The sequence below is a fragment of the Enhydra lutris genome, unplaced genomic scaffold (assembly GCF_002288905.1).
Source record: "Enhydra lutris kenyoni isolate GAN:26980312 unplaced genomic scaffold, ASM228890v2 scaffoldscaffold112, whole genome shotgun sequence".
In the NCBI taxonomy this organism is placed as follows: domain Eukaryota; kingdom Metazoa; phylum Chordata; class Mammalia; order Carnivora; family Mustelidae; genus Enhydra; species Enhydra lutris.
Window position 1 is genome coordinate 2,092,686 of NW_019154196.1, and position 14,684 is coordinate 2,107,369.

The 14,684-nt window shown below is 42.3% G+C and overlaps 1 protein-coding gene across 2 annotated transcripts in view; it reads left to right on the forward strand.

Annotated features, from left to right (window-relative positions):
• The window catches only part of LOC111139656 (immunity-related GTPase family M protein-like), an 11,061-nt gene extending 723 nt beyond the window's left edge, over positions 1–10,338 (forward strand). For both annotated transcript variants that reach the window (XM_022491984.1, XM_022491982.1), the window contains exon 2: positions 8,187–10,338. In XM_022491984.1, the coding sequence (XP_022347692.1) occupies positions 8,208–9,401 (1,194 nt within the window). In that variant the 5' untranslated portion in view covers positions 8,187–8,207 and the 3' untranslated portion in view covers positions 9,402–10,338. The remainder of the gene's footprint in view (positions 1–8,186) is intronic.
• The last annotated feature ends 4,346 nt before the right edge of the window (positions 10,339–14,684 follow it).

Genomic DNA, 14,684 nt, shown 5'->3' on the forward strand with positions numbered 1-14,684 from the left:
ACCTCCTGTGGATTAGGGAGTGGGGGTGGGGTTTCAGGGACAAGGGGTTCTAGCAGACCTTAGACAATGTATAACAGTGGACATGTGTATCTGCATAGGAGAAACTGTCCCTATTGCTGGACACCACCTCCATCCTTTACCTCAATGAGGTGGACTCTTGAAATACTTTTTCCCAGACCAGGTCCTTTTGTGTTTCATGCCCACTGATGATGCAGATGTTTATTACACTTTCCTAGAATAAAGCAGTATGTATATTTTTCCCCTCACCCTTTCCCTATGATGATAAAATGGGGGGAAATGTGGGGATTGATCCACAGTGAGTTCAAAGTCACAAAAGTCCTTGATGCCTCGGATTTCTTGTCTGGGCCAAGGCTGATCCTGGCTTCATAGCTCCAGATCATTGGGCATGACATGAACTCTATAGTGCATGGGAAGTGCACGAATCAGTGTTCTTCATTCTGCTTCTTAGGTCATGAAATCTATTTGGTGCAGTATAACAAGAGTTCAAAAATTTCCCCATTGGAACAGATGCAATAGGTCAAAATGGAATGTAGAGAAATTGTTGGTAAAGTCTTTCATCAGGTGTATGCATGTGTGTGAGTGCATGTGTGCTGCATGGGTACTTAGTTCCTTTGTGAAATGCGTCTTTTACTGACGGTGTCCTTCAGAAGACTTTGAAAGGTCTGCTTGCAGGGTCTGGTTCTCCTTGCAAGCACAACTGCCCTCTCCAGTTGAAATCTGCTCCCTGGACTCCCTCCATAAAAGTATAGATTTCTTTAGTCAAGGACCCTCAAGCCCTCTCCAGATAGGGAAGATCAGAGGTATAACATGGTATGACCTGCAAAAAAGTGAGCCTGGGGGCCACTTGCTTTCCAGGCTCATTTCTGCTGGCATCTCCTCAACTTCTGGGTTAGTGCTCTGAGCCTTGGTGTCCTGGAGGCTCATACACACACACACATACACACACACACACACACACACACGCGTGCCAGCACTTGCACACTGACCGTTCCTGGAAGACCTGCTACCTCTCGTGGATTTACCCTTGTCCCAGCCTGGCCTAGCAGTGTCACATGGGCATACTGCTGTCTTAAAGGACCCTGAGAGGGTCCAACATGCAGGGTTGTCTAGCACCACGAGCAAGGCAGGGACTAGATAAGCAGGTAGTGGGAAACAGGGAGCTGTGGCTTGTGCTGTAGGGCTTCAGTCACCCCCTCCAGTAGGGCCCAGCACAGGTGCTCAGGTGAAGAGACCTTTGCAAAGTACATGGTTGAGTCAGACATAGTCACAGAAATGATGCAGAAGATTTTAAGTTTGTGCTTACCTCCCTTAGCCACCCTGGGGTGGGGAGCTCATACTCTTCACCAGCCCCTACTTGCTTTCCAAAGGGCTGTGGCAGAGCTGGCTTCAACATTTCAGATGACAGATTTAGGAAGAAAAGTTAATCTATCTGTCACCTAAGGAGTGAAGGATATGCAATGATGCATTGTGCTTCATTCATCTAACAGAAATATGTCCCATACCTGCCGGGCACTAAGGGCACCAGAGAGTCTAAGGAATTATTTACTATAAGTGCCAAGACCTGTATATGTGTATTTTTATACCAGGCATCTAACATGGGATGACACAATATTTTCTGGGACTTTCATCTCTTGAGGAGACAGAGGTGTTTTTTTGTTTTGTTTTGTTTTGTTTTTCAATTGATCTAACACACAGGAAGTCAAGGTGAGATGGGTACATGTGGAGGTTGTGATGGGATTTAAACAAACCAAGAAAAGCATTCAAGAGCTCTTGAATCCTTTGTTCTAGTTCAGTTCCTATGTCCTAGCTAGTCTGGGTCCCATGGGACCACTGATAAGGACATCCAGCCTTCCCCATCCCATAGTAGAGGCAAACTTATAGGCAACCAGAATACATAGCATGCTCAGGAGCAGAAGAAACCCCTTCATACAAAACAAGTCAGTGAGCCTGGAACTCACCCAGGAGATCATCTCCCTGGAGCCAGGATGGCTGGTAAGACCTTTGGAAACCTCTGTGTTCCCCCATAAACAAGAACTTGGGCTATTGTTAGGAAAGGTCAAGAGAGGTCTTAAAGAGGGCTTTGAGTATAAGGGTAAGGGAAGGCTACTCTTAGGGATTCTCACTCCAGAGTGTTCCTCCAGCCTGACCCAGACCAGAGCTCCATCTTTCTGGCTTTTAGCCAGCTTTGTCCATGCATGTTCCCCCACCATGTCATTCACCCCCTCACTGAGCTCAGGGCACCTGCACTCCTGTGGGAGGAGGCACCATCCTTGCTGACCTATTGCACCTCAAATTTGTCATAGGGGCTCCTGGTGGAGGACCCTGAAGATTTGGGGGCACAGGTCTCAAGGGACTCTGGTCCCCAGGCAGATGGGATGGTGATTACATCATATTTCATGAGATTCCCTCCCTCTAAACTCCCAGCATCTCCTGATCATATCATTATGCATCCATCTCCCAAGGCGGGGGGGCAGTCAAGTTCCCTGTAACAGTTTCTAAGATGTGATGACACATTGTAGGATTTTTTCCTCATACCTGCAAAGCAATGAGTTTTCCTTAATGTGTTGTGAGGATGGGAGCTGAGAGAGGACTGTGATTTCCATTCTCTCCCCAAATTAAGAAGGGTGCATCTAGGGAGAGGTAAGTTGCAATTGATAGCAATAAGTGGACCCACATCTCCAGGAGTAGCATCTCATCATCCAGCCATCCCTCAGCCCCTGGGGCTGGATATTCAGTACTAACTAGGATCACCCTCCCCTCCTATCCAGATAGAAACAGAAAATGACATTATTGGAGTAAATCTGGGATCCTCCATCATTGCTTTGTAATCTTCAAGCTTGTTTCTTCTTTTTATTTATTTAAATTCAATTTAGTTAATATATAACATATAATTAGTTACAGGGGTAGAAATTAGTGATTCATCAGTTGCATATAAAATCCAGTGCTCATCCAAACAGGTGCCTTCCTTAATGCCCATCACACATTTAGCCCATCCCCCCACTCACCACCCTCCAGAAACCCTCAGTTTGTTCCCTATAGTTAAGAGTCTCTTATGGTTTGCCTCCCTCTCTTTTTTTATTTCACTTTATTTAAATTCAATTAATTAACATATGGTATATTATTAGTTTCAGAGGTAGAGTTCAGTGATTCATCAGTCTTACATAACACCCAGTGCTCATTATATCAGGTGCCCTACTTAATGTCTATCACCCAGTTACCCCATCCTTCTCCCTCCCCTTGAGCAACCCTCAGTTTGTTTCCTGGGGTTGAGAGTCTCATGATTTGTCTCCTTTTCTGATTTCATCTTGTTTTATTTTTCCTTCCCTCCCTTTATGTTCTTCTGTTTTATTTCTTAAATTCCACATGTGAGTGAAATTATAATTGTCTTCCTCTGATTAACTTACTTTGCCTAGCACAATACCCTCTAATTCCATCCACATCATGGCAAATAGAAAGATTTCGTTTTTGATGGCTGAGTATTATCCCATTGTATATATAGACACACCACATCTTCTTTATCCATTCATCTGTCAATGGACATCTGGATTCTTTCCACAGTTTGACTATTGTAGACATTGCTGCTATAAACATTGGGGTACATGTGTCCCTTCAAATCACTGTTTGTATCCTTTGGGTAAATACCTAGTAGTGCAATTGCTGGGTCATAGGGTAATTCTATTTTTAACTTTTTGAGGAAGCTCCATACTGTTTTCCAGACTGTCAAGCTTATTTCTTATCTGTGAGATGCTTACAGATCACATCTGGGAAATACATTCATCTGTAGCTAGGAATAATATCACTTACCTAATAGAGCTTGGGGAAGATTAATCAAGAAATGCCATGCAAAAGACCCAGCTCAGACAGAATCACAGAAACAGGACATTCCTACACTATGGTAAGAGTTGGAGGGAGTAAGAAGAATCACAGGAAAGTCTTCTTCAGACCCATCAGTAAAGATGCAAGTGGGGTGGGTTTGGTGGAGGAGGAGAGCAAGAAACTACACCACAGGACCTGTAGGGCAATGAGAAATTTCTCCTACAGATGGGCTTTGGGCCTTCTGATTCAGTGTGAGGACTGGCCTCCCAGCAGCATCAGGAGACCCCATAGATGGGTCTGGAAGGGAAGCCCTCATGGAATAGAAGGCCTCATGGGGCTCATAGGGAAACTCTTCAGCAAAGAGGCAGTCTTGAATTATAATATGTTTTAAAACTTGCATTTGTGCACATAGAAACAGTAGTTTTTTTAAAGTTTTTACTTAAATTCAAGTTAGTTAGCATACAGTGTAATATTAGTTTCAGGTGTACAGTGTAATGATTCAGTACTTCTGTGTATCAGTCAGTATTCATCACAAGTACACTTCCCAATACCTATCCTCTGTTTAACCCATCCTCCTACCTACCTCCCCACTGCTAACCGTCAGTTTGTTCTTCATACTTAAGAGTCTGTCTCTTCTTTTGCCTCTCTCTGTCTTTTTGCTTCACTTTGCTTGTTTGTTTTGTTTCTTAAATTCCACACATGAGTGAAATCATATGGTATTTGTCTTTCTCTGACTTATTTTGCTTAGCATAATACTCTCTAGCTCAAACCATGACATGGCAAAAGAAAATACTTCATTTTTGTGGCTGAGTAATATTCTATTGTATTCATATACCACATCTTCTTTATCCATTCATCAGTCCATGGACACGTGGGCTCTTTCTGTAGTTTGGCTATGATTGATAATGCTGCTATATACTTCAGGGTGCATGTACCCCTTTGAATTAGTTTTTTTGTATTCTAAGTAGATACCTAGTAGTACAGTTGCTGGGTCATAGATTAGCTGTATTTTTAACTTTTGAGGAACCTCCATACTGTTTTCCAGAGTGGCTATACCCGTTTGCATTCCCACCAACAGTGCAAGAGGTTTCCCCTTTCTCCACATGCTCACCAATGTCTGTTGTTTCTTGTGTTGTTGATTTCAGCCATTCTGACTGAATGTAAGGTGTAAGGTAATATCTCATTATAGTTTCAATTTGCATTTCCCTAGTAATAAGTGATGATGAGCATCATTTCATATGTCTCTTGGCCATCTGGATGTCTTCTTTGGAAAAAGGCCTATCTGTGTCTTCTGACCATTTTTCAATTGGATTATTTGGCGTTTGAGTGTTGAGTTGTATAAGTTTTTTTATATATTTTGGATACTAGCTCTTTATCAATATGTCTTTACAAATATTTTCTCCCATTCTGTATGTTACCTTTAGTTTTGTTGTTTCCTTCATTCTGCAAAAGTGTATTATTTTCACGTTGTCCCCATAGTTTATTTTTGCTTTCGTTTCCCTTCCTTTCTGGATTGATATCGAGAAAGAAGTTGTGATGTCAAAGAAGTTACTGCCTATGCTCTCTTCTTGGATGTTTATGGTTTTAGGTCTCACATTTGGATAATTAATTCACTTTGAATTTATTTCTGTGTATGCTGTAAGAAATTTATTTCTGTGTATGCTGTAAGAAATTTATTTCTTCATGTTGCTGTCCAGTTTTCCCAACACCATTTGTTGGAGACTATCTTTTTTCCATTGGATATTCTTTCCTGTTTCTTGAAGTTTCATTGACCATATAATTCTGAGTTTAGTTCTGGATGCTTTCTTCAGTTCCATTGATCTATGTGTCTATTTTTGCACCAGTACCATACAGATGTTTTTTGTTTTGTTTTGCTTTGTTTTTAGTACACTTACATTTTAATGAAAGATGTTTACTTTAAAAATGGTTTTAGGGCACCTGAGTGGCTCAGTGGGTTAAAGCCTCTGCCTTCGGCTCAGGTCATGATCTCAGGGTCCTGGGATCGAGCCCCTCGTCAGGCTCTCTGCTCAGCAGGGAGCCTGCTTCTCCCACTCTCTCTCTGCCTGCCTCTCTGCTTACTTGTGATCTCTGTCTGTCAAGTAAATGAATAAAATCTTTTAAAAAAATGGTTTTATACACATACTCATAAAAACACATAAATATATGAGATAAGTGCCATTCTGTTTTGATCACTACAGCTTTGTAATCTAATTTGAAGTCTGGAATCATGATACCTCCAGCTTTGTTTTCTTTTTCTTAAGTTTTCTTTCGCTATTTGCGGTCTTTTGTGGCTTCATACAAATTTTAGGATTGTTTGTTCTAGCTGTATGAAAAATGCTGTTAGTATGAAACTGTAGGTTTTTTAGGGGAAATTACCACAGCAAAGACTCATAACCTGTGGGACTATGAAAGCCCACCAGCCAGCACTTTGTGTGTAGCCCCCAGGAGGAGAATTCCCTAGGTAATCCCAACCAATTCTCTTTCCCAATCCTGCCTTATAAAATGCTTGCAGATTTTACCTCAGGGCACAATTTACAAGAGAATATTCACGAGAGAACTTAAATACCTAAAATACTAATCACAACAGTGACAAGATAAGCAGTCATGTACAAACCTAAGTATTGACTTAAAAATCAGTAGGTTATTATTTGGAAAGTCTGTGTAACTTAGATGTTGAAGTGGATGAGGGACAGAGATTCCCCAGGTATGCAATTAGCGGTGAACAATATGGAAAATGTCTTGAGAGGAAAGAAGATGTACTTTTCACTGTTATCAAAAAAATTTAAATTATTCTGGACTCTGAAGACATATGCAGTGAAGATGTGTGGGTCCTCAGGATTGAAGGATATTCAGTGTTGTCATAAGCTTACTTGTGCCCTGCAGACATCCCCAGGGGGACATCCTGCTCCACCCAGTTGGGGTGGAGGAGGACTTAAGTGCACCTGACACAGAGACCCTCATGACACTCTTCTGCTCAAGGCCATTCATATCTGTGACCTGCTTAGGAGCTGTCTACTGGCACCAGAGCTGCAGAGCATTCCTCAGCAGTCTCCTCTGAGTCCCTAACGTGTGCACATCTCCTGATTTGGGGATATAATTGATACATTCAGCAATTCGCGGCCCTTTCAAGTTTTCAGTAGCTTTTAATATATTCACAAAGTTGTAATGCCGTCATAATCAAATTTAGAACATTTTCATTATCCAAAAGATATCCCATACCTCTTGACTACCACCCCTCTTTTCCCTCCTACCATTTGCCCTTCAGAAGAAGGAAATACCCCCATATATTTTCTGTGCCTAAGGATTTGCCTTTTCTGGACATTTCATGTGAATAGAATCACAGAATATATGGTCCGAGGGGCTGTCTGCTTTCACTGAGAGTAATGTTTTGGGGTTCATCTATGTTGTGGGTGATATCAGTGTTTCATTTATTTTTCATGCTCAGTCCTGATCTCTGGTGTGGATAGATGACTTTTGTTTATCTGTTGAACAGTGGGTGGACAACCGTGTTAATTCTACCTGAGGGCTATTACAGATAATACTACTATGAACATTTGCACACAGGTTTTACATAGATGTATGTCGTCACTGCTCACGGGTATATACCTGGCAGTGGAATCGCTGGGCCATTTGGTGACTCTGTTTAAATTATTTTATCAGTTTTATGGAAATATTATGGACAAACACCACTATATAAGTTTCAGAGATACATCATGCTGATCTGATTTACATATATTGTGAAATGATTACCACAGTAGGTTCAGCTAACATCCATCATCTCATAAAAATACAATAAAAAGGAAAGAAAGAGAAAACATTCTGCATTAAGATGTATTCCCTTAACAACGTTCCTATAAATCGTATCATGGTGATATGTATAGTCACCGTGTTGTACATTACATCCCTAGTACTTACTTATCTTACAACTGAAATCTTGTACCTTTTGGACACTTCCTCCACTCTCCCCCACTTTTCACCCACTTCCTCCACCTCTCCCCAAGTCTGCTCCCTTTTTCTATGAATTTATTTTCTTTTATTTTTAGATTCCACACGTTAGTTAGATCATGCAGTATTTGTCTGATTTATTTTATTTAGCATGAAGCTTTCAAAGTCCATCCATATGGTCACAAATGGGAGGATTTCCTTGTTTTCTCTAACTGAATAATATATTTAGATTTTTGAGACGCTATCAGACAGTTTTGCAGGGGCTTGTTGTTTCTCATCCAAAAGGCCTACAGCGAGTTAGGTGTGGATCTGACACCCTCAGTCTGGGATATCAACTGTGATGATTCCTCTGCCACCCTGTGTGCCTAGTCTTCCCAACCCCCCTGCTTTTCCTATTTCTGCAGGTTACTCCACTGATCAGCAACATGATGCAGCCCTCCCCGTCCCTTCACACCCCATCACCTACATCCTTCACCTCTGCTGGGCCACACCATGAAGATTGGAACATCTTATCTATGTCGGATGTCAGGAACACAGAAAAAGCTTCCAAAGAATGGAAGTTGCCGGAGATAGTCTCTGCGGTCAAGGAGACCATGAAGACAGCATCCAGTGCCTCAGTGAGAATTGCAGTGACTGGGGACTCTGGCAATGGCATGTCCTCCTTCATCAATGCACTGCGGAGAATTGGGCAGGAGGAGGAGGACTCAGCTCCCACAGGTGTGGTAAGAACCACCCAGAAACCCACTCTCTACTGTTTCTCCGACATGCCCAATGTGGAGCTATGGGACCTGCCTGGCACAGGGGCTGCCACCCAAAGCCTGGAGACCTATCTGGAGGAAATCCAGTTTAGCAAGTATGACCTCTTCATCATCATTGCATCTGAACAGTTCAGCATGAATCTCGTGAAGCTTGCCAAAATCATCCAGGGACAGGGAAAGAGGTTCTACGTTGTCTGGACCAAGCTGGACAGAGACCTCAGTACACATGTAGTCTCAAAGGAACAACTCCTGCAGGATATCCAGGAGAATATCCGGGTAGCTCTCCAGAATGAGGGAGTGTATGAACCCATCATATTTCTGGTCTCCAACTTTGACCCCTTCTTGCATGGCTTCCCAGAGCTTAGGAAGAGCTTGTGCAGAGAAGTGTCTGACATCAGGTACCATGAGCCCCTACAGAACCTGTCTGACACCTATGGGAAGATCATTAATGACAAAGCAATCACTTTTTGGAGGCAAATAGGCTCAGAGTCTTTCCAGGACAGCTTTGACATCCAGAATGCAGATGATCTCGAGGAGTTTTTGAATGCCTGCCACTCATTCTTTGGTTTGGATGATGAGTCTCTCCAGGAGGTGGCCCAGAGTATGGGAAAACCTATGGAGGAGTACAAGGCCATTATGAAGTCTCAGGATCTACACACTGTCCTCAGCGGGGACTGGGTATTATCATGGACAAATTGTAATACAGACACTTGCTTATATTCGGTTCTGAACAGAATCCCATTTGTAGGTTATGCCAGTTTCTGCTACCTTAGAGGGTGGAATCAATGGCGCCTCCTTGACAACGTCGCCAAGGACACCAACACCATCCTGAAGAAAGTTCTGACAGATGCCGCCATCTGAAGGGTGAGGTCTCAGCAGTCTCCTTCTTGGGGAAAGTCAGGATATCTGGGGTCCTCTCCTCACACTGTATCCTTTAGAATTCTCAATCAGTTCAGTATTTCCACTTTTGTTAGTTCTAAGTTCCTTGAGGTAAATGAGCTGACTAGATCATTTTGAATCCACATCTCAGCAAATTTCCAAATATGTCCTACTTCTCATTTATTAAATGAGCTGGGATCCAAAGATGGAAGAAAAGACTGCACAGTGTGACATATAGTCTCATTCTGACATCCCCTTATCACTTAACGTTGGCATCATTTTTCCAAGGCCTCTTGGTTTTCCTCTGTTCCTTCAGTTCTCACTTCTCAGTACATGGACTCAAAGAGGCACACCTGTAGTCAGACAATAGAACATCCTTTGGGATGTTCCCTTTGGAGAAGTATAATTGGAGAGTGTGTGTTTAGTTGTTCTCCGAAAAGTATTGTGTAGTGGTACCAGGATCAAAGGCCAGTCTTGTGTCCTGTAAAGCTCTGTCCTTATATCTATCCTCAGCAATTGCCCAAATCATTTATATCCAAAAAAGGATACAGGAGGTGGACTCCAAGTCCATTTTACTGGGATTGAGAAATTGTTGAATGGAAAAGGCAAACCTGACTATTTTAAGGACCAAACACCGAGAGGTTCCATGCTCTTCATATGTACACGCTTATGGTGGGCCTGTCATGGGAAGTAGTGCCTGTCAGATTATGTTTGCTATGCAGAAATTTTTGCTCACATAAAGTACCTGCTGAGGCGCCTGGGTGCCTCAGTGGGTTGGGCCTCTGTCTTTGGCTCAAGTCATGATCTCGGGGTCTTGGGATTGAGCCCAGCATTGGGCTCTCTGCTCAGCGGGGGGCCTGCTTCTCCCTCTCCCTCTGCGTGCCTCTTTCCCTACTCATGATCTCTGTCAAATAAATAAATAAAACCTTTAAAAAAATAATTAAAAATAAAAATAAAGTACCTGCTATGTTCTGTTCTTCGCCAAAGTTATTTCCCATGTTGGTCAAGGCAACTAAATTTGAGCATCAGTATTAAGGAAACCAACCCACTGTCTATGATCTCATTGTTTATACAGTTAACCCAAACTATATAGACTTTATGGAAGTTCTCCTAATTGGAAACCACTCCAGACCATAGCCCTAGATTTTTCTCCTTGCTGAGCATGTATGTAATAAAAATGGTTTTTTATCAAAAAATTTTTTTCAAAATGTTCATCATCACTAGCCATTAGGGAGATTCAAATTAAAACCACATTGAGATACCACCTTACACCAGTTAGAATGGCCAAAATTAGCAAGACAGGAAACAACATGTGTTGGAGAGGATGTGGAGAAAGGGGAACCCTCTTACACTGTTGGTGGGAATGCAAGTTGGTGCAGCCAGTTTGGAGAACAGTGTGGAGATTCCTCAAGAAATTAAAAATAGAGCTTCCCTATGACCCTGCAATTGCACTACTGGGTATTTACCCCAAAGATACAGATGTAGTGAAAAGAAGGGCCATCTGTACCCCAATGTTTATAGCAGCAATGGCCACGGTCGCCAAACTGGAAAGAACCAAGATGCCCTTCAACGGATGAATGGATAAGGAAGATGTGGTCCATATACACTCTGGAGTATTATGCCTCCATCAGAAAGGATGAATATCCAACTTTTGTAGCAACATGGACAGGACTGGAAGAGATTATGCTGAGTGAAATAAGTCAAGCAGAGAGAGCCAATTATCATATGGTTTCACTTATTTGTGGAGCATAACAAATAACATGGAGGACATGGGGAAGATGGAGAGGAGAAGGGAGTTGAGGGAAATTGGAAGGGGAGGTGAACCATGAAAGACTATGAACACTGAAAACAACCTGAGGGTTTTGAAGGGGCGGAGGGTGGGAGGAGGTTGGGGGAACCAAGTGGTGGGTATTGGGGAGGGCACGTGTTGCATGGAGCACTGGGTGTGGTGCAAAAACAATGAATACTGTTACGCTGAAAAGAAATTTAAAAAAAAATTTTTTTTTCAAATAAAATTTGAAACCTCACTGTCTACCACTAGAAGTGTCATGACCTGGTTATCACCACTGTGGGAATCATTCAGTCCTCACAAGAGCAACCCTCCATCCCTGCATCATTTCTGTCACCACCATCACCTTACTCTATTTACCTGGGAAGATTTCACCTAGTGTGGAGTCCAATCTGAATTTGGTAGATGTCTGAACTGGCTTAATATATAAAATTTTGGCCCATTTCTAGGCTTCTGCTCAAAAAGGAGGGTTTATCAGAGGTTATCATGACTATTCATTGGGATAGAGAGTGAAGTTAATATTGAATGGAAGTGAACCGAAAGAGGCATAGTGGAGTGGTTAGGAATCCTAAGGTTAAATCCTGGTTCCAGCCTGCCCTTGCCTTGTGATCTTGGGCATCAACTGACATTCCTCTCTCTTAATTTCTCAGTAATATTACATCCTAAGATACCCATCCACATCTAGGTAATGTGGGGATTTAATGAGCTAAGGCAAATAAAGCACATAGAATAGTGTCAGGCATGTAATTCTATAAATGTTTGGTATTATCATTCCTTCTCTTTATGGCTAAGAAGAGATAACACTGAAAGACAGTTCCACCAAAATTTGAGTGTCCTCAGATTGTCTATCCAATGGAAAGAGAAAAGTCTGCTGGAAGAGACCTGCATTCACATGGAAGCCTTAAGGCACAGTTACTTCTCATTCTTTCTCCAACTCAGCTTAAGTTTCCCTTTTGGAAAGTTCAAGAAGCAGAAGACAGTCCCATACAGACCACTATCCTGCATCCTGAGATCTCCTGAGAACGAGGGATGAGAGAATTGAGATGAGTAGTCAAAAGGTTTCAGAGGTCAGAATGACTGTAGGTGCAGAGTTCTTAGTGAAACCCAACCCTAACCTGCCTCTTCTGGGTGATCATGTTGAGGGAGGGTAAAGAAGAGCCCCTACCCACTGGAGCCTCCCATAGCACAGCCACGAAGAAAACCAGGTCACACCAGGAAGCCCGAGTTCTACTGGGGAGTTTGAGACCATGTATTGTACCATATAGGAAGCTAACATAGAAAACCAATCAAAGACAAAAGAGGAGAGATCCTCAAGAAGGCTAAGTGATCAAAAGCTCTGATGAGAGTTTCTTCTTCAGTACCACAGGGAGTCCCAGCAGGGGTGGGGTCAAATACGAAGGGAAAACACAATCTTGACCTGCCCCTAGGTCAGTGGTGGGCACCTTTAAGATGGCCTCCAACATTATCTCCTATTTCTGTGGCTTTGTTTAATCCTTCTCTGGAATGACTAATGGAATGTGCCAGCAAGAATGGAATGACCAAGAATACAAAAATTTTGTTATGGAAAGTCTGCAGCTTCTGTCTTTACAAGACACTCTATATAGAGAGTGTCTATAAGCAAATAAACACTTGTTTTTTAAGCTACTGTGTTTCAGGGTATTTGTTCCACAACAACAGGTAACAGATAATAACATCAAGAAGCTCCTGACAGAAAGGAAGCTGTCAGTGACCTCCTCTGTCTGTGACAGTCACTCCTGCATGGACCCAGCACGAAGAAGCTGCACCTTCTTCAATCATAGCCCTTCCCTCCTTGCCCCCCTGGACATGTCCTTCCCTGCTTTCTGTTGAAGGACCAACCCATGCCAACTTTCACAGGTCTTTTCACCCAGCCTCAGGCCACACGGAGTTATCCAGTTTGAGACTCTATATTTAAGAAAAGGAGGGGGTAATAAAGAGTGATGCTCAGTAGTTGGAGGGAGAGTAAATGACAGTAGAATGTGAGCACTCCCCTGAGGAACAGCAGGCTAGGGTTCTCCCTGAAGATGTCCTGTACAACACCTCTAATTCCTACTCTCACTTGGACTACTTGCTCTCCCAGCCTGGAGCACAGGCCTTGCTCACATCTGTCCATTAGCTTGTGCTGGTCTTGGATTTCCTGTTCCCTGTTCATTTACATTGCATCCATTCTCAAATGAAGGGAGAAGGGGGGAAGTTCCCTGGGAGGTAAAGTTTCTAGTCTTTGCATTTCCAATTAATACTTTTATTTAGTGCTCACTTTCAATAAATAGCCTGAGTGTAGGATTCTGGATACAACATCATTTCATCTTAGAACTCTGAAGATCTATCTCCTTCCAGCATGCCATTTTGCCAGTAAAAAGCCCAAAACCAATTCCATTCGCATTCCTTGGATGGTCGCCTGGTTATCTCCATGGAAAATTGTAGGAACTCTTCATCCCTAGGGACTATGTCAGAAATATCACCAGGGACTGATGACCTAGAGCACTTCCATCAACACTCCATTCAGAAGGCTCCTTAAATGACAGCTGATGTGAAAAGGCATGGAGATGCATAGTATCAAGTGGGAGAAACCAATCTGGAAAGGCTATATACTGCACGATTCCAACGGTGTAACATTCCAAAAAAGGCTAAACTACAAATTCAATAAAAAGATCAGTGGTTCCCAAGGGTTCAGGGGAGGGAGGGACAAGCCGGTGGAGCACAGAGGCCATTTAGAGCAGTGAAACCACTCTGTGTGATGTGGTAATGGTGGGTTAATGGCAGACAAATTATACTTTTGTCAAATCCCATAAAATACACAACCCCAAGAGGGAACCCAATGTAAACTATGGACGTGGACAGAGAAAGATGGGTCAGTTTGCATTCATGAACTGTAGGATTGTGTGAGTTGTTGACAATGGGGAGGCTGTACTTGTGTGAGGGCATGGGGTACATGGGAACCCTCTGTACCTTCTGCTCAATTTTGCTATTTACCCAAAACTGCTCTAAAGTAGTCTATTGAAAACGATAATGTCTGCTTACAATGTTCTTCAGCTTTGGCATTGTCCTTTGTTACATTTTCTAAGTGTAATATGTGTTCAGCAGCTAGCTACAGTAGGATAAATATGATATTTCATGCATACATACACGCAGAATAAAGCAAGATATAAATATAAATACCTGTGTACTCAACTCCTGAATGAGGAACTAGGTGTTTCTTATATCACTGAATATTCCCACAAGCTTCACCCCATATTCTGTCTCTCCACATCTCATCTCAGAAGTACAAATCCTTCAAATTTTGTTTAACATTTTTTTTTTGCTTTCATTGGTTTTTACCATTCATGTGTGTTTCTTCAGACAATAATACATTATACAATTTTGTGTGTTTGGGTGCTTTAGAAAAATAGAATCTTCTGTAAGCTGCTTTTCATTTACAATTGTTTCTATTGCGTGTGTTTTCAATTTTGCAAAGGTAG